This window comes from Cajanus cajan, chromosome 1 (assembly GCF_000230855.2).
Source record: "Cajanus cajan strain Asha chromosome 1, NIPB_CcT2T_4, whole genome shotgun sequence".
Taxonomy (NCBI): Eukaryota; Viridiplantae; Streptophyta; class Magnoliopsida; order Fabales; family Fabaceae; genus Cajanus; species Cajanus cajan.
Window position 1 is genome coordinate 6,351,466 of NC_138517.1, and position 20,427 is coordinate 6,371,892.

The following is a 20,427-nucleotide window of genomic DNA, read 5'->3' on the forward strand; positions in this document are numbered from 1 at the left end:
TATCTTTACAATCACTTGGCCAAAAATCATTTGCAAATATTATCTAAAGAGTTCTACTAGATCAACAAAGTGTAAAATCCACTCTTCAAAGAGAGTTGTTCTACTTCATTCATCTTTTCTATTGATCTGTAAAGGGAAAATTGTTGTTCTCCTTGGTGGTCTGTGATTCTCAACATGAGGAAAGAGAATTCCTAGGTGTTGGAGAATTTGAGTCTTGTAAAGGTTACAAGCATAGTGAAAAATCTCAAGTGGGTGACTTGAGGACTGGATGTAGGCAAGGTTGGCCGAACCAGTATAAAATCAAGTTTGCAATTCTCTATCCCTATACTTTTAATTTTTTTGTGAAGTTTTTTGCATCATTACGTGCAAATTGTTTATGATATTGATTTTATAAGAAAGAAGTTAGAAAAACTAATAAAGAGAAGAAAAATTATATAACTTAATTCACCCCCCCTCTTAAGTTACACGAGGCTACTTGACTAACAAGTAATGATGGAGCAGCGAGAATGTGTGGGAAGGGAAAGTGAGGACTACGTCACGCTTTCTCTCTTTCTCTCTGTGATTGCGATTCTTCTTCTTTCTCACAACAACACAACTTGGATCTCTCAGATGGAAAGCGCTTCAGATCTTGTGGAATTTCCTCTGTTGCTTACGCCAATCGGTTCTAACTACAGAGCATGCACCATTCCCTATAGATTCCCCTCCGACAACCCCCGCAAGCCCATTCCCACCGAAATCTCTTGGATTGATGTCTTCCTCGCGAGGGTCCAGAAGTCCCTGGAGATCGTCTTGAGATCCAACAAAGTCTATGCCGCTCAGGTTGGTGAGCTCTAGGAACTCTCCTCCTTCTCTCAGAATCGAGCTCGCAATCTTGAAGACGAAGTTTCAGCGCTGAAGGCTGAACTGGGGCAGGCTGCCGAGAAGCGTCTCTACGACGAGGTGATTCTTAGTGGCAAGGAAGAGGAGGTCGTGGCGTTGAGGGTGGATCTTGACAAGATGGCCAATGCCAAGGCGGAGTTGGAGAGGAAGCTTGCGGAGACCGAGTGAGCTGTCTTGTTTGAGCATAAGAGAGGTTTGATCAAGGCAGCTCGTCAGGCGAGGTTGCTTACACCTGGGGTTAACCTCTCCGCTATGCATGTGGAAAAAGAGGTGCGCTTCGGGAGATTGGTGAAGGAAGACGACCTCCAGGACAGCTCGAGTGACAATACCTCTGCCTAGGCTGCTAGGCTTTGTAATAGTTTAGTTTATTTCGTTCTGTTTTCTTTTCCTATGTGTTGAACATACGAACTTGCTATGTATATATTATCTGTCATCTTGTGCTTTTGATGTGTCATTTTTTCCTTTGGTTTTGCGCTCGTGTTTGAGGCTTAGTATTCGCCCCGTTTGTGTGTTTTGAAAACACGTTTAAACTTGGCTTAACGTAGATTCGTATTATGGTTTAAACTCGACCTTCGCGTAAGATGAGAGAATTCGTTCCCAAGTTCGAACTCGACCTAAGGTGAAATTTAAACCTCAAGGTTCGGACTCGACCTCGGCGAAAGGTAATTTGCACCGAGGTTCGAACTCGTCCTCGGAGTGACATAAGGTAAATTGTACCAAGGTTTGAATTCGACTTCGGCTTAATATTAAGTAAATCGTACCAAGGTTCGAACTTGACCTTGGTTTAATATAGGGTAAATCGCACCAAGGTTCGAACCCGACCTCAGCTTAAAGTATAATGAATTGTACCAAGGTTCAAACTCGACCTCGGCTTAAAGTATAATGAATTGTACCAAGGTTCGAACTCGACCTCGACTTTAAGTAAAATGAATTGTACCAAGGTTTGAACTCGACCTCGGCTAAAAGTATAATGAATCGTACAGAGATTCAAACTCGATCTCGGCTTAGAGTAAAATGAATTGTACCAAGGTTCGAACTCGACCTCGGCTTTAAGTAAAATGGCTCGTGCCAAGGTTCGAACTCGACCCCGGCTTAACATATAGCATCTTATGATAAAATGATGTAGAGTTAAGGGAATATGAATAGAGAAAGAATGAGTTCTTTTATTAAGGTTATGGGTGTGCCTCGTTAAAAACCCTCTCAGCCAAAACCCATTTTTCTATTTTTTGGGACAAAAGACTGAGGCGGAAAAAGAGTGCACAACTCATTCTTACAATTTCAGCTAAAATAAAACTTGAGATGCGTGGCATTCCAAGTTCTTGGGATGGCTTTGCCGCTAAGCTTTTCTAGACGATACGCCCTGTTCTCTAGGTCTTCTATAACTCGAAATGGGCCATCCCAGTTGGGTGCAAGTTTTCCTTCCGATGGGTCCCTCCGTGCTTCGCCTAGGAGTCGCCACACCAGGTCGCCAATTCAGAAAGAGCGAGGTCGAACTCGCGTGTTGTATCTTCTGGAAGCTCAGAGTTTACAGGTTTCTTCATGGATTCGAGCTTCCTCTCTGAGCTCGTCAATCAGGTCAAGGTCGGCTGCTATCTCCTGAGCGTTCTGTTCACTGTCGAAAACTTGGCATTGATGAGATGTCTCCCCGACTTCCACTCGGATCATGGGTCAGCTCCGTAAGTTAGCCTATAAGGTGTTTCTTGCATCGTTAACTAGAGGGTGCAATGGTATGCCCAAAGGATGCTGGGGAGTCCATCGGCCCATTGTCCTTTGCTGGTCCCTAGCCGCTTCTTGAGCTTTCGGAGTATCACCTTGTTCACAACTTCGGCTTGGCCATTGGTATGGGGGTGCTCCACCGAGGTCGGGAGGTGTCTGATACCGAGCTCACGTAGGAAGTCCTCAAAGCTTTGTGCAATGAACTGCCTGCCATTATTGGTAACAAGGGAATGAGGGATGTCGAACCTGCATATGATGCTCTTCTAGGTGAATTTTTGTACATTTTCGGCGGTGATCTTGGCGAGTGGGCACGCCTCGATCCACTTGGTGAAGTAATCAATTGCCACCAGGAGGAATTTGAGTTGACCTTTTGCGAGGGGAATGGTCCAAGGATATCCATTTCCCACTGGGAAAAAGGCCAGGATGACATCATCTGGTGGAGGGCTTCGAGTGGTTGCCGATGTGCATTGCCGAACTGCTGGCATTCCTTACACCTTTGCACGTAGGCTTGGCAGTTCGACTTCAATGTGGGCTAGTACTACCCAGCTCGGAGTACCCTAGTCACCATTGAGCGCGCTCCGGAGTGCATACCACATATCCCTTGATGTATCTCCTCGATGACATACGTAGCTTGAGGCTCGGTTAGGCATTTGAACAATGGGGCGGAGAGGCCACGTTTGAACAGTTCGTCTCCGACAATGACGAACTTAGCTGACCGTACCCTCATCTTCTGAGCTTCATCTTTATCCTCGGGCAAAGTTCCCTCCTTTAAATAATTCCAAATACCTGTCATCCATCTGAGGTCTCCATTTTCGTTGGTGTTGACGACGTTGTCGTCTAAGCTGGGTGAATGCAGGGTCTCCTGGATGATGGTTCGATGTTGCCTAGGGCGTTTGGTACTGGCGAGCTTCGATAGGAGGTCGGCTCTGGCATTTTGTTCTCGTGGTACATGATGTACGGTGAACTCGTCGAAGGACGAGATCTTCTGTGATGCCATATGGAAGTACCTCTGCAGAAGGGTTTCGTTGGTCTGGTATGCCCTATTGAGCTGTTCTACCATGAGCTTTGAGTCGTTGTTGCAACTCACTCTCCGCGCTCCGAGGTCGTGAGCCAACCTTAGGCCTGTGAGAAGCGCTTCATATTCTGCTTGGTTGTTTGTCACTTTGAAGCCAAACGTGAGAGATTGCTCCAAGGTGACGTGATTTGGCCCTTCCAGAATAATACCTGCACCACCACCTTTAGAATTGGAGGACCCATCAACATGTAAAGTCCATACCTGTTGTTCGTCGACCGATGTTGGAGTTAGTTTGGCCACAAAGTCTGCTAGGCATTGGGCTTTGAGGGGACCTCGACTTTCATACATGATACCGAACTTAGACAGTTCTACTGACCAAGTTATCATTCGTCCGGCGAGCTCCGGCTTCCTTAGGATTTGTTTGATTGGGTAGTCAGTTTTGACGACCACCTAGTGGCTTTGAAAGTAAGGTCGGAGACGCCGAGCTGCGATGACGAGTGCTAGTGTGAGCTTTTCAATCATCTGATACCGTTTCTTCGTGTCTTGGAGAACTCAGTTGATAAAGTAGATCGGCGTCTGCACTTTTTGGTGCTCTTGTACTATAATCGCGTTGATTGCGCCTTCTGCCACGGCTAGGTAGAGGAGGAGGTTGGCGTGGTGATGCGGCCTCTAGAGGATTGACAGAGTCGTGAGGAAGGCTTTGAAGCTCCTAAAAGCCTCTTCGCACTAGTCCGTCCACTCGAAATTCTTCGGCTTTCGCAGCAGGGTGAAGATGGACCATGCCTTCTCTGCCAACCTGGGGATAAAACGGGAGAGGGAAACCAACCTTCCTGCCAGGCATTGGACTTCCTTCATAGTTTGAGCCTTTGAGGGCTCTGCATCTGGATGATGGCTTTGCACTTCTCCGGGTTGGCCTCAATCCCCCTGTTAGTGATCATGAAGCCAAGGAATTTACCTCCCTGGATGGTGAAGACGCACTTCTCTGGGTTGAGGCGCATGTTGTGTTTCCTGCATGTTTCGCCCGATCTACTGGTGGAAAACTTTGTCCATCAATCACTGGTAAGTGGCCCCTGCATTTTTGAGACCAAATGGCATCACTCGGTAGCAAAAGTTGGCGTGGTCGATGATGAACGATGTGTGCACCTCGTCTGGTGGGTACATCATGATCTGGTTGTACCTGGAGTAAGCTCGAGAAAGCTGAGGAGGGCGTGCCCGGGTGCTCCATCGACCAATCTGTCAATGCTTGGTAAGGGATATGAGTCCTTGGGGCACACTTTATTCAAATCAGTGTAGTCGACGCACATGTGCCACTTCCCCGAGCTCTTCTTTACTAGTACCACGTTAGCATCTATACCTGGCATGTTGGCGCTGGACCATGCAAAGAGGTCGATGTTCTTGTAGATTTCGGCTTCAAGCTATCGCCGTAGCTCCAGGTTTAGTTGCCTGCTTATTTTGGTGCACTGTCCAGGGAGTTTGCCAATCTGGAGGTCATCGAGCTCATCAATGGGGGTCAGCCGCTCTTCGTGGGAGTCCGACCTTGGATCTAGGTCGGTGATGTCCATGTGGGCGATATGAGCCACAGTAGGAGGGTCATTTTTGCGGCGCTCCTCAGATAGCGAGACCTTCAAAATTTCGGCATAACACTGCCGAGCTGTCTTCTGGTTCGCCTTGACGGAGATGACCCTACCACTGTTCTCTAGGAACTTCATTGTGAGGTGTGGGGTAGACACCACTACTCTAAGTTGGTTCAATGTCGACCTTCCAATGATTATGTTGTAAGACGTGTTGGCTTCTACGAGGAGGTATCAGACCATGATCCTCCTTGAGTCAGGAGAGGTCCCGAAGGTTGTTAGCAGGTCCACATACCCTCGAGTGTGAACTCGTTCTCCTGCAAAACTGACTAGGGGTTCCGTGTGAGGCTGGATGAGGGAATGAGGGATGTCTAACCTGAGAAACGTCAGCCAGTATAGGACATCAGCCGAGCTGCCTTGATCGATCAGCGTCTTGTGAACCTCCCAGTTGGCGACCTCGACCGTGATGACCATCGGGTCGTCTTGATTTGGACAGATGCCAGTGTAGTCATCGTTGGTGAAGGTGATTGATGGTGAGCTTTGGTGCGGGGCCGAGGTAGCAGAGTGGACGTTGTTGATATTACACAGGTGTCTTTTTCATGCTGAGCTGCTGGAGCCTCCCCCTGCGAAGCCTCCTACAATTGTGTTGATAACTCCCCGCAAGGGAGCTGACCCTGTTTCTTGGCTTACCTCCGCTCGCACTACGCCCCCAGCATTTTGTTGAGAGCTAGAGGGCTGGTCCGTGCGAGCTCCAGAACTGCGACCTTTGTCTCGTCCTCGTCCATTGTAGCCTCCTCGGTGGCCTTGTTGCCGTTGGACGTATTGTCCGAGGTGTCCCGCTTGGACGAGCTCCTCTATACGATCCCTAAGTGTACGACACTCCTCGGTTGTGTGACCATGATTCCTATGGTATCGGCAATGCTTAGATTTGTCTGCACTGTTGGGGCTGTGTCCTGGTGGTGGCAGGGTGAGCAGGTTGTTGTTGCTGGCCTCCTTTAGGATGTGTACTCGAGGCGCATTCAGGGGAGTGTAGAAGTCGTATCTCCCCCCTTTATTTGCCCTAGCAGTCTTCTTGAACTGACTATCGTTGGTGACCTTCACTTTATCTTTGTGGCCTTGGTTCGACTTTGTCTACGATTTACCCCGAACCTGGTCACAAAAAGCAAAGTGCTCTTCCATCTAGATGTAGCCTGCAGCCCGGGCGCGGAGTTCGTCCATGTCAACAGGGGGTCACCGACACAGGCTGTCGACAAACAGTCCTGGCTTTAGTGCCATAAGCATGGCATGTAGGGCAACCTCGAGATTCAAATTTTGAATCTTAACTGAGATGCTGGCAAAACGCTCCATGAACGTTCTTAGAGGTTCGTCGTCGCTCTGTTTGAGACTGGCCAGAGCAGCTGACGTAATATGATGAGGCCAGCTCGTTGCATATTGCATCGTAAACCTTCTGACCAGGGTGTCAAAGTTGTCAATCGATCCTGTCGACAATTGGGTATACTAGGCGAGCACTGCACCCTTAAGCGAGGTTGGAAAAACCCTGCACAGAACAACATCGTCATTAGTGTATAGGTTTACCTGTGTGACGTATAAGTCAATGTGCTCGTCTGGATCTGTCGTGCCGTCGTAGTGGTCGATGTGGAGGGGCTTCCAGCCAAAGGGTAGAGGCGTCTCCATGATGTCGTCCACAAAGGGGTGGCAACGAATGCTCGTCCGATTTCCAGGGACCGGGGCAGGAGCATTGTTGACTTCATGGTCTGACCTATTTGTTGGTGCGTGCGACCGATGTGTAGCAGGTCGGGGAATCGGTGCCCTAGGTGCAGTTGGGGGTTCAGAGACCAAGTGCCCCTCCTCTTCGTGTTGACTACTCGGTTGAGGGGGCTGATCAGAAGGGCGCCGAGGAAGCTAAGCGCGAATACGCTCGTTCTCGGCGCGTAGCGCCTCCAGGTCAGCCTCGTTTGCGGTACGCAGCGCCGCTAGGTCAGTTTCGTGCATGGCACAAATGTTTTGCAGATTAGCGGTGTGTTGCTACTGCATCTGCTCAACCTGTTCGATCAGTCTCCTTAATGCCGCTTCGTTGTCCATGTTCGTTGGGCGATTTAGGTCGTCTGTTGCTTGTCTACTATGGCTTCGGGTGAAAACCATAAGCGTGGCCGATAAGAGCTGTCTTGATCGGCCCCACGGTGGGCGCCAAATGTTCTTACCGGAGATCGGTCGTAGGGGACAATCCATTGGGTAAGATCGGTGAGCCTCCTTTACTGGGTACGCTTACTATTCCAAGGCGGGGGTGGTACCTACAAAAGAGACTCTGATGCTAAAGTTAGTGTTTGTGGGTGTATGAGTCTCGTATAAGTAATGCACGTACCTTGGTGTGAATTAGGGTTTCATTGGGCCTTGGGCCTGAGATCAGTTATGACCTATTTGGATGTCAGGCTGACGTCGCCTAACGCGTATTCGAAGTCACTCCACGCTGGGATGCCGAGCTCGAACTCGGTATAGTGGTACGGATAGTACACTTTCTAACACTTACTAATATCAAATTTGTCACAACATAAATTAATGTTAGGGGTTAAAGATTCAAATTGAACTTTTAATTCTTCATGAGTGGGGGTTTGAATCTCTCTAATGTTACTTGTTCCTGCGTAGAAACACTCCTCTTATCGTTCTTCCTTCTCGATCTTCTAAGTCTTTGGTGCCGACCAGATGTTGTCTCCGTGAGGTGGGGAGGGTACCTGCAAAGGCACTCCGACGATCAAGTAAGTATTCGGTGCAGAGCAATAAGTGCTTTTATATGGAATAAATCGTACCTTTTTATGTCACATCACTTGTGTATTTATAGTGACACAATTGGGCCTGGTGGGCCTTCATTCTTGGGAGATGGGTAACACTTGAGTTAGCCTTAATCTCCTCTTAATCTGGCATGGTAATTAGCGCATAATAAGTATCTAACCTGCCACGTGTTGTTTGTGATCTGCTCTTTGTTGAAGTCCTCGGCTAGGCATAAGGCCGAAAGGGTGTTCGGCCTCCCCCAAGGCCGAAAAGGTGTTCGGCCTAGGTCAATGACGAGGAGGTGTTCGGCTTAGGTCAAGGCCGAGGAGGTGTTCGGCTTAGGTCAAGGCCGAGGAGGTGTTTGACTCGTCCTTGATGGCAGTGTTGCTTGTGATCTGCTTTGTTGAAGTCCTCGGCTAGGCATGAGGCCGAAAGGGTGTTCGGCCTCCTCCAAGGTCGGAGCGTTGTTCGACTTAGGTCAATGCCGAGGAGGTGTTCGGCCTAGGTCAAGGCCGAGGAGGTGTTCGGCCCAGCTTAATACCGAGAGGTTTTGATGGGTGTTCTAGTGGTAAGGGAGTCCTGGGGTACCCCCTTTGGCCGAGAGGGTGTGTTCAGCGCATCCTCCAGCCGAAGAGGTGGTGTGTTTTCGACGGCTCGGGCACCCCTTTCGGCCTATTGCCTGACCGAAGGGGTGCCTCCTAGTACACTACCCCCCCAAGCCCCAGGATGAATGACGAAGGGGTTTGATGTGTTGAAATGGTTCGGGGTTATTTTAGGGTTTTGTTTTTGGGGAGACGTGTTCTTCGGGAGGTGTGTCGTGTGGATAGTGACTGTTGCATGCCATGGCCTCCTTTGGGTTTCGCGCCCTAGGGTTATGACTCTTCGCGTTCAGGCGCATTTATTACGAGCCTCTTGGGTTGCTTTGTGTGGTCTATATAAGGTGTGGGGATGGGACTCCATTCCTCATGCCTTCTTTGTAATTATACTGCCTCTATCATTTCGTGTGAGTCGAGTACTCCTAAAGATTCATTTTTTGTGTTTAGATTTTTTTTTGTTGATAATGGCCACCGAAGGTGTGACATTGTCATCAGGGTCGTCGGCTAGTGATAGGGTTTCAGCACAAGATGTCGAGGCCGAGATGTTAGCCTTCAACGCCGAAGTGGAAATGATTGGGGGTCATGCTGGGTCGGGCCCTGAGCGTAGTGGGGAGTCTGGGAGTTCTTCATCCGGGTCGGATTTGCCTGACGCCGAGATGAGCCCCGGGGATTATAGGCAGAAGTACCCTCTATGTGAAATCCGGGGGTATGATTGGGTCGATGGTGAGGTGGCGGCGTACTTCTCTCGTTTTCATGAGAGGGCTGCCGTGATACGTCTTCTTGGTCTTTGCACGTTAGGCCGATGGGAAGGTTGGGATCCTTATCCTATTCTGCTGCGTCGATGCCGGGCCGAAGGCCCGGGGGAGCTTGATCTGGTTTTTCTTGCGAAGCGGGAAGGAATCAGAGATTTTTTCTACATGTACGAGTGTTTCTTTCGAGAGCTCGGGATGTCGCTCCCCTTCGAAGATTTTCAGATGGGGGTCCTTCGTGTGTTGAACGTGGCCCCGACGCAGTTGCACCCAAACGCATGGGCTTATATGCAAGCGTTCCGGGTGCTTTGTAAATACCACTACATAGAAGTTGACGTTGGAGGCCGAGGTGGCTCGGTTAAGAGAGGCTTATGCTGAGATGGAAGGCCGGGCTCTTGTGGCGGAAGATGCCGAACGGATGAGGGTCCAAGAGGTGCAGGAACTTACGGCTCGGGAACAGCAAGTGAAGGCCGAGGCCAAGGCTGCCATGGCTACTTTCCGGGCCGAAGTTGAGGGCAAAATTATCAAGGAGCACGAGGAAGGGTTTTGGCATTGTGCTCGGCAAGCGACCCACTTCGGCATTTTTCCCCAAACTTTTCCTTCGAACTCAGCAAGGACTTCTTCCAGGGGGCGTATCTAGACTTTAATGATGCCCCCGACAACATTGAGCCGGATGAGGCGGCCCCACCTCGGTCGGCTCCCATGGAAGATCCTGGTGCGACTGTGAATGACGACGAGGAGACCGAGGAGACCATTCATGCTGACTGAGGTGTTTATTGAGTGATACATCTATTTTGTTGATGATGTATAGGAATAGGGTATTTTTTGCTTTCTTTTTGATTCTTTTGGGCCGAATGAGCCATACTTGTTTGTACCCTCCGGCCGATAGTGCCGTTTTGACTTCAATGAATCTACTTCTTTCCTATTTGGACTCTTATGTTTTTGCTCTTTAAGTGGACAACCTATGTTTATCGCGCGAATTGGTTCGGACTTATGTTGGAGAATGACTTGTTTTCTTTTGGCCGATAGGGCTGGAATTTCCTTTTTGGTGGGCAAAGTAACTTTGTTCGACCTTGGTCGAGTGAAGGGGTACTCGGGTGAGATACTGTAGTTTGACTTCGGTTGAGGGGGTTTCTCGGGAAGTAAACTTTGCTCACCGTTAACCAAATAGTAAGTACTTGGAAAAAGGCCAAGTTTTCTTCTCTAGCCAAGATAGTCTTGTAATTTTGTTCGACTTTGGCAGGTGAAGAATGCTCGGGGTGTTGTTCTTTGATCGATTGAGTTCGCGGGGGATTGACTTATTCGTCCTTGGCCGAGCTAATGTGCTCGGGAGGGAATAGTTCGTTCAACCTTGGCCGCGAGGACATCTCGGGAGGGATTACTTCGTTCAACCTTGGCCGAAAGGACATCTCGGGAGAGATTATTATGTTCAACCTTGGCCGAGAGGATGTCTCGGGAGGGATGATTACGTTCAACCTTGGCCGAGAGGATGTCTCGGGAGGGATTATTTTGCTCAACCTTGGCCGAGAGGATGTCTCGGGAGGGATTATTACGTTCAACCTTGGCCAAGAGGATGTCTCGGGAGGGATTATTACGTTCAACTTTGGCCGAGAGGATGTCTCGGGAGGGATTATGTCATTCAACCTTGGCCGAGCGAGAGTGCTCGGGAGGGATTATTTTATTCAACCTTGACCGAGAGGATGTCTCGGGAGGGATTATGTCATTCAACCTTGGCCGAGCGAGAGTGCTCGGGAGGGATTATTTTATTCAACCTTGACCGAGAGGATGTCTCGGGAGGGATTATTTAATTCAACCTTGGCCGAGCGAGAGTGCTCGGGAGGGATTTAAGTTTTGGCTTACGATTAGACTGAGCACAAAAGTTTTTTGAAGAATGGCTTGTTTCATTGATATGGTGTGATGGAACTAGTTGAAGTACATTGATGTTTCTTCAAGAGTTCCATGCTAAGGACCGAAATGCCTTGAGGTTTACTCTTTAAGATCTCTGAAATCTCCTTTGAAGAAGCTTCAATGGAGGTGAAGTCTATGAAGGAGGTTCGGCCACTCCTTAAGCTTGTGAAGGAAGCTTTAGGAACCAAGCCAAAAGTAGAAGCACTTTGAGAGAATCCTTAGAGTGAGGGTTCTCTTCGATTTTTGTGACTCTTGAGTGGGAGAGAAATTCAGATTATATTTCTCAAATTTGTCAAAAGTGAGTACAAGTGTAGGAAAATCAAATATATAGGAGAGGGTAGCTTGTAGGAGAAGTTATCCCTAACCATGGTTCACTAGGAACCATGGTAGGGTAAACTTTAACTCCCACAGTTTAGGTAGCTTGTGGGAGAAGCCAACCTTGACCATGGTTCATTTAAGAACCATGGTTAGGTTGCCTAAACCGTCCAAGGTTTGAGAAGCTTGCAAAGCAAGCTTCAAACCTTGGAGAGTAACAAGTTCAATTCGGCCAAAGAACAAGGATGAAGCTAGGCGGCCTTGGGTCCAATTTGCTCCTTGAATTAATTCAAAAATGTTTGATTTGGTTTAGTTAGGTTCATCATATGATGATGAAACCTAGCTAAATCAAATCTATGAAAAATTAGGAGCAAAATGAGTCCAATATGCAAAATTTTGCCTAGGCCCAGTTCTGGCCCAATTACTTGTTACACCCACAAGCATTGCTAAATGTCACCCCCTTTTCCCTACTGAAAAAATATAAAATGAATGTATCATCTAGGGAGGTTAAATGGAGCTAAACTCTCCAAGTAGCCTACCTTAAAAACAATATACAAACACTAGGAAAAAGCAAGTAAAGTGCCTCACAAATACAAAGGCAAAATAACCTATACAAGAGACTATTTACAAAATATATGAAAAAGGTCTTTAAGATCATCCCATTCCTCTTGGTTCTTTCAGTATATCACCTCTTGGATTCCTTGGCCTTGGCCATAGTCTATCATGGTGCCTCGTTAAAAACCTTTTTATCAGGAAAACCTCTTTTCACATTTTTCTAAGAGGAGAAAACCTGAAAAAGGAAAAGAGTGCACCGAAACAGAATTACATGGTGTATGCTAACTAAAGTAATGCTTCAAGTGTGTTGCATTCCACGTCCGAGGGATAGCCTTCCCTGTTAGTTCTTCTAACTTATATGCTCCGTTTTGTAAATTGTGCATTATGCAATAAGGGTCATCCCAGTTAGGTGCCAACTTTCCCTGGGATTTGTCCCGTCGCGCGTCTCTTGTAACTCGCCAGACCAAGTTGCCGGGTTGGAATTCGCGGGGTTTGATCTTCGTTTGGTGTTTCCTGATTAGCCTGGTTCGGCAAGCCTCCATATTGATGAGGGCTTGATCACGTGCTTCCTCAACTAAATCCAGTTCGATGTTTAGTGCTTCCCCATTGGTTCATTCATCGAATATTGTTCGTCTCAAGGAAGGTTCACCTACTTCCACTGGAATCATGGCATCCGTGCTGTAGGTTAACCGAAAAGGTGTTTCTCTAGTTGAGCTCTGTGGGGTACAATGGTAGGCCCATAAGAGTTCGGGCAAACAGTCGGGCCATGTTCCTTTAACTTGCCCGAGTCGTCGTTTCAACTCTTTGAGGATGACCTTGTTTGCTACTTCGGCTTGCATTGTTGAACAAAATTGACACAATCCGTGAGTAGGGTTGGCCAATAGTATCCGGCTCGGATGACTTTGGTGGCAAGGGTTCGACCGCCCGAGTGAGTTCCACATATGCCTTCGTGGATTTGCCTGACCACGTATTGTGCTTGTTCCGGTGCCAAACATTTCAATAATGGTGTCGACATCCCCCTCTTGTACAATTCCCCAGCAATTAGGGTGTATCGGGCCGCCACGATTTTCATCTTTTTTTCCTCCAAGGGATTAGTGGGTAATGATCCGGTTGTGAGATGCTCGACTATCCCGGTCATCCAATTGGGTGTTCCCTGCTGGACCTGCAAACATTCGGCTTGGGTGATGCTGGGCTTGTGTAGTTCTTGCTGCATCATGCTGCGCAAATGACTGATCTTCTTGCTGCTGGCTAGCTTAGCCAACTGATCAGCTCTCGTGTTGAGCTCTCGGGGCGTGTGTTTAACTTGGACATCTTCAAAGTCGCTCTTCAGCTTCTGGAAAGCGTGGAAGTATAACAACAGTGTTGGTTCCCTGATTTGGAAAGTACCGTTAACTTGGCCTGTCACCACCTGTGAATCACTCTAACATTGTATTTTGGTAACACCTAGGTCCTGCGCCAACCTCAGGCCTGCCAAAAGGGCTTCGTACTCGGCTTGGTTGTTGGACGTTTTGAAGCCGAATCGCAAGGACTGTTCGATTACTACCTGGCTAGGGCCTTCCAAAATAATGTCAGCGCCACTGCCTCGTTGGTTTGATGACCCGTCTACGTGTAAAGTCCAGAGGGGGGATTCGGGGGGTATTTGTGGCGTGAATTCGTTTACGAAATCGGCCATGCTTTGTGCTTTGACAGGCCCTCTTGGTTCGAAACGAATTTCGAACTGAGACAGCTCTATAGACTAGGCCACCATTCGTCCTGCCAGTTCCGGCTTGCGCAGGACCTTAGTTATGGGGCTATCTATTCGGACAAGCACCCGATGGCTCTGAAAATAGTGTCGAAGACGGCTGGCGGTATGTACAAGGGCCAAGACTATCTTTTCGAGATGTTGATACCTCGTCTCGGCGTCTTGTAGCGCTCGACTGACGAAGTACACCGGCGTCTGTTCCGTTTTTTCTTGCACCAAAACGGTACTGATGGCCTTGTCTGATACTGATATGTACACTATCATGTCGAGACCAGGGTCCGGTTTGGTCAACAATGGTGGGGTTGTGAGCATTGTCTTAAAGTTTTGAAAAGCCCACTCACATTCCTCGGTCCATTGGAATTTGGTGGCCTTTTTTAGCAAGGACATTATAGGTCTTGATTTTTCCGCCATGCATGGCAGGAAACGAGCTAAGGAAGCGATTCGTCCGGCCAACTGCTGGACTTCTTTTATGTTATGAGGGCTTTTCATACTGATGATAGCTTGGCACTTGTCACGGTTGGCCTCTATGCCCCTTTTCGACAACATGAATCCCAAGAATTTTCCGCCGGCTACCTTGAAGGTGCATTTTTTCGGGTTCAACCGCATGTGGTGTCGTCTAACTTCATCAAAAATGGTGCTGAGGTCTTTTAAGTGGTCACTGGACGAATTGGATTTGATTACCATATCATCCACATAAACTTCTAGGCAGGTTCCTATTTGGTGTCGGAAGATCTTGTCCATGAGTCTCTAGTAGGTGGCACCGGCATTCCTCAGGCCGAAGGGCATTACCTTGTAACAGAAATTTGCCGAGTCGGTGATGAACGCCGTTTTTTCTTCGTCCGGCGGGTACATGGGTATTTGATTATACCCCGAGTACGCGTCGAGGAAACTTAATCTTTTGTGGCCCGCCGCTCCGTCCACCAGTGCATCGATGTGAGGTAGTGGGTAAACGTCCTTTGGGCATGCCTTGTTCAAATCTGTGTAATCGGTGCACATCCTCCACTTACCATTCGATTTCTTGACCATAACGACGTTTGCCAGCCAGGTGGAATACTTCACTTCCCTTATAAATCCTGCCTGAAGTAACTTCATCGTTTCTTCCTTTACTGCTCGGGCTCTGTCTCCGCCCATTTTTCTTTTCTTTTGGGCAATCGGTTTGGCGTCGCGGCACACCGAGAGCCGATGACAGTGGAAATCTGGATCTATGCCCGGCATATCAGCTGCCATCCAGGCGAAAAGGTCCGAGTACTTCTGTAGGACTTGCCTAATGTCTTTTGCTTCCGTCTCAGACAATTGGGAGCTCAAATAAGTGACCTGCTCCTCACTTTTTCTGAGTTGGAAAGGAATCGTTGTTTCTACGGGTTCGACCCTATCCTCGTCCTCCATTCTTGGATCAAGCTCCAAGCCTTCCATCGATATTCGGTTGACGTCACCGATGACGTTGACGTCTAGTCTTGGTTTCGGGGTGGGAGGCACCTTCAGGCTAGCGAAGTAGCATTCTCGGGCAGTTTTTTGATCGGCGTGCAGAGTAATGATCGTACCCTCCTCTGAAGGAAACTTCATAGCCAAGTGGGGAGTGGAGACGATGGCTCGGAGCTTGTTCAGGGAGGGTCGGCCTAATAAGATGTTATACGATGTGTTTGCATGCACCACCACATAACGTACCTTGATCCTTCTTCTATACTGCTCTTCTCCAAAGTAAGTGTACAAATCTATTGTCCCCCGAGTGTCTACTCGTTCGCCCGAAAATCCTACCAAGGGCTCATCATAAGGCGTTAGCTCTTGTTCAGGGATGCCGAGCTGCTCGAATGTTTTCCAGTATAGGATATCCGTCGAGCTCCCCTGGTCAACAAGGGTTTTCTTTACTATGCAGTTGTTGATTTCCACGCTGATGACCATGGGGTCATCTTGCACGGGGTCAACACCTTGAAAGTCCTGATCAGTAAATGTAATAGGGGGCATATGAATCGGGGTTGCTCGGCCAATGGCGTTAACCGACTTGATTGCCCTCAGATGTCTCCTGCGGGCCGAGGACGAGCTTCCACCGCTCGCGAATCCTCCGGCGATGGTGTTGATTATTCGTCTAGGTTGATCTCGGTCTCGCTGTTGGTTCTTTTCTTGAGATCGGCTGCGTTCACGAGATCATTTCCGTGGAGGTGCTCGGTCCTGATTCTCCCTTTTGTACTAGGAGGCACCCCTTCGGTCAGGACGGTAGTCGTTCCTTCTATTATCTGTCGACCGGGTAAAGTTTTGAAGGTGGCCTGCTTTGATGAGATCCTCGATGCGATCCCGAAGCGCAGAGCACTCTTCAGTAGTGTGCCCCCTATTCCGGTGAAACTGACATGCTTTCGTCTTATCCGCGTGGGGCGGAGTCATAGCTCTCCGAGGAACTGCTAGGACTTTTGTGGCCAAGGCTTGTTCCAACACTTTGGTTGTGCTGGTGTTGAGCGGTGTATAGTGCATATATCTGGGACCCCTGGCATTCTTTTCTTGATCAATTACGTCTCGGGGCCGGGGCTTGGAAGGTTCCTTCTCACTTTCTTTTTTGGCGAGAAATAGGTCGGGCCGGTTCTGACTTCGAAATTCGGCCAATTCTTCCATCTGCATGTATTTCGTGGCTCTCTGCCTCAGGTCATCCAGGTCTCGGGGTGGTTTTTTGCACAGGCTGTTGACGAAGGGTCTGGGTCGCAGCGCCGTGGTCAAGTGATGCATTGCTACGGCCGGGTCCAAGTTACAAATGGATAATGTCATTTTTCCGAACCTTTCCATGAAAGTTCTAAGAGGTTCCTTCTTTTCTTGGCGGATGTTGACCAATGCGATTGACGTGAGCTGATGAGGACGGCTCGTGGCAAATTGTATCACGAACCGAGACGATAGGGCCGTGAATGAGTCTACTGATCTGGGGGGAAGCCTCGTGAACCAATTGAGTGTCGGCCCCTTCAGTGAGGTGGGAAAAACTTTACACATAATTGCGTCATCTTCGGTGTACAAACTGATCTGGGTAACGAACGCATCAAGGTGTTCCTCTGGATCGGTTGTTCCGTCGTACTTTTCCAGGGGTCAGATTCTTCCAATTGTCAGGTAGGTGGGCTCCGGCAATGTCCGGGGTGAATAGGGTCCTTCCCTGTCGTCGCTATTGATCAAGGGTAGTGGTCGTCACTCCTGCTGTAGGCCTAGGGTCCCTCGTTTCCTTGTACCATCCGGACGATTCCCCATGATCCCGGGTTGATTGGGTGTTGAGGATATCGTGGGACGGATGCCATGATCGGTTATCGCTTCTTAGCTCTGCATTCTCCTTTCTCAAGAGCGACAGCTCGTGGGCGTCCTTTTCTCGGAGCCTTTTGAGTTCCATCATTTCGGCCTTCAGTTGCTCGATGGCCGACGACGGGTTAGGCTGTTGAGACCGGTCCACGTACGACTCTTCCATTCCATCCTCATTCTGGTTAGTTTGCCGCCTAATGGTGTCTCGGGGCATCCCGAAAGGGTAGTCGGTTGTGTTCTCCTGCTGACTCCTGGTTGTTACCATCTTGCTTTAGGGTCGAGAACCGTTCTGGTTTCGGTCCCACGGTTGGCGCCAAAATGTTCCTGCGTAGAAACACTCCTCTTGTCGTTCTTCCTTCTCGATCTTCTAAGTCTTTGTTGCCGACCGGATGTTGTCTCCGTGAGGTGGGGAGGGTACCTGCAAAGGCACTCCGATGATCAAATAAGTATTCGGTGCAGAGCAATAAGTGCTTTTATATGGAATAAATCGTACCTTTTTATGTCACATCACCTGTGTATTTATAGTGACACAATTGGGCCTGGTGGGCCTTCAGTCTTGGGAGATGGGTAACACTTGAGTTAGCCTTAATCTCCTCTTAATCTGGCATGGTAATTAGCGCATAATAAGTATCTAACTTGCCACGTGTTGTTTGTGATCTGCTCTTTGTTGAAGTCCTCGGCTAGGCATAAGGCCGAAAGGGTGTTCAGCCTCCCCCAAGGCCGAAAAGGTGTTCGGCCTAGGTCAATGCCGAGGAGGTGTTCGGCTTAGGTCAAGGCCGAGGAGGTGTTTGACTCGTCCTTGATGGCAGTGTTGCTTGTGATCTGCTTTGTTGAAGTCTTCGGCTAGGCATGAGGCCTAAAAGGGTGTTCGGCCTCCTCCAAGGTCGGAGAGGTGTTCGGCTTAGGTCAATGCCGAGGAGGTGTTCGGCCTAGGTCAAGGCCGAGGAGGTGTTCGGCCCAGCTTAATACCGAGAGGTTTTGATGGGTGTTCTAGTGGTAAGGGAGTCCTAGGGTACCCCCTTTGGCCGAGAGGGTGTGTTCAGCGTATCCTCCAGCCGAAGGGGTGGTGTGTTTTCGTCGGCTCGGGCACCCCTTTCGGCCTATTGCCTGACCGAAGGAGTGCCTCCTAGTACATTACTTTTTTCACGGGGTGGGTAATCCTATGAGAGGATTTTAATGTCTGGGAGTTATTGAATAATTATAACTTGGTCTTTGAGTGAGTTTCTACTAGAAGCACCTGTCATTGATATCCTGTACTGTAGGTAATAATTTGAATTTTGAATGATATAAGCAATTAAGTTAACATTTAAACATATTTTTAGATCTTGAAAAAATGAATAGATTTTAATTTTAATCTTTGTAAATTTTTTAAATTTTTAATTTTTCTAAAATTTGAAATTATATTTTTAATCTTTATTATTATGTAATCATATTTAACTATTTATAAGATTATTTGTAAGTCAAGTAATCGTCTCAGATTGTATTTATAATTTACTTTGTCACCATATATTATTTTTAAAAAGTTTATAGATCCTTAAAATATATGTTTATTTATATATTTTAAAATGATTATCAAGAATAAATAATAATAATTTTAAATTTTAGGAGATGAAAATAAATAAAATAAATTACAAGGATCAAAATCAATTTTTTCATTTTATGAGGATAAAAAATAATGCTTATACATTTTATAAAAATGAAAAATAGAAAGAAGATTTAAAAAAAAATCATAATCAAAACTTGTTCATTTTAAAATAACTTAAAAATATATTTAAGTCTTAATTAAATAATTCAAAATATTAATTTGAGTTAACATGAGTGTTAGATGATTTACGTCACTTAATTAACTGATTGAGCTTTGATACAACCAATCTGCAACCCCAATTTAATAAATTTATTAAAAATTCATTTTTTTTTTGGTCAAATTGGTCTGAATTGGCTCACCTTTTTTTTTTTCTTCTTTGTTTACATTCTATTTATCTCGTTTTTGCTTTCTACATAACAATATATGTTTTTATTCATTCATTTAGTCATTTTGTGTATATAAACAAAGTAAGATTTTTTAATATTATTTAAAATTAAGCTCTATAATTTATTAATAAAAAATACAAATATTAAAATATTAAATAAAAAAATGATTAATTAATTGTAAGATTTTTTTAATTTTAAAGAGACAAATTTTAACAATTTAATCTCTTAAAACTCTCTTCTATAATGAAAAATGTTACAAGCAAAATTAAATTGTTATAAAAAAAATTAAAATGGTAAATAAAATTAGAATGCGATAGTAGATTGGTTTAAATATTCACCTCTAATTTTTATAACTATAAATTGTATCAGTTTAAAAATTTTAAAATTTAAAATATTCACACACAAATATTTTTATAATAGAGTTACGTAATCATGAAATTTTCTTTTTTCACAATAATAATAATAATAATAATAATAATAATACTTAATCTTCATAAAAAAATAAATAAATGTGTATAAATAAAGTAAATATATATTATGATTAATTTATAGTGAAATAAATATTTTAAAATTAATAATTATTTTATTTAACTAATTAGAGATAATTTTTTTTATGACAAATTCCTTCCCCCATAACAGACCTCAGAACTTTCTGTTTTTTTTTAGAAAGATTATTTTCTTTTCAAGAGCTTTTAATCATTTTCACAAAAAATAAATATTAGTAATGCTTTTTTTTTTTATTCCACTTCTATCATAGTCAGAACAAATTTTAATAGATTAAATTATGTTAGTGTCCATATATTTTTTTAAAAATTGTACTTAATACTTTTTCATAATTTAAATTTATAGTAAGATTCTTTAAAAAATAAATAAATGTTACATGGAACTGTCCTGAATCCAAAGATGCATGTCATAACCTGTACATGACTTCAGTGAATTTTTTTCTCTCTAAAATATCCTTATCTTCTCTAACTATTTCTCTTACCTCTCCCTCTCCTTAGTCTCCTTCAACTTCCTTAACTACACCATTGCCACTTACACCTCCATCCTCACGTGCTTCCTCCTCTTAAGAGGGATAGTTGGCTAATTTGCTTAATTTGTAAACCATCAAGGAATTAAAACATTTGCTTTATGTGTAGGAATTGCATTTTCATGGTCAATTTTTGCTACTGAATTAGTTGATGCATCTGCTTCGGCCTTTGCTTCAAGAGTAGGATTTTCTGACTTTGCTTTTGGTTTCACAACATTAGCAAGACAATAGAGAAAAATAATATACACATCATATTAGTACATGATAGCTTTTATTCACAACTTAATGCACAATCATGTCATGAGAGCAAACCTCGGGCATTATTGCTGATTGGCCTTTCAATTTTAATGTATC

The 20,427-nt window shown here is 45.9% G+C and overlaps 2 protein-coding genes across 2 annotated transcripts; both read right to left on the minus strand.

The window, feature by feature from the left end:
- Positions 1–14,558: 14,558 nt before the first annotated feature.
- Positions 14,559–15,773, minus strand: LOC145956441 (uncharacterized). Its single transcript, XM_083072054.1, has one exon. It carries the CDS (start codon positions 15,771–15,773, stop codon positions 14,559–14,561), a length of 1,215 nt encoding a protein of 404 aa, XP_082928180.1.
- Positions 15,774–15,995: 222 nt separating this feature from the next.
- LOC109793671 (uncharacterized) lies at positions 15,996–16,778 on the minus strand. The gene has a single exon (XM_020353130.1). It carries the CDS (start codon positions 16,776–16,778, stop codon positions 15,996–15,998), a length of 783 nt encoding a protein of 260 aa, XP_020208719.1.
- Positions 16,779–20,427: the final 3,649 nt, after the last annotated feature.

What these genes read in the sequence shown, in the direction of transcription:
- LOC145956441 (XM_083072054.1), bottom strand. Translation starts at nt 15,773, where the DNA reads ATGCCCCCTATTACATTTACTGATCAGGACTTTCAAGGTGTTGACCCC.
- LOC109793671 (XM_020353130.1), bottom strand. Translation starts at nt 16,778, where the DNA reads ATGTGTAAAGTTTTTCCCACCTCACTGAAGGGGCCGACACTCAATTGG.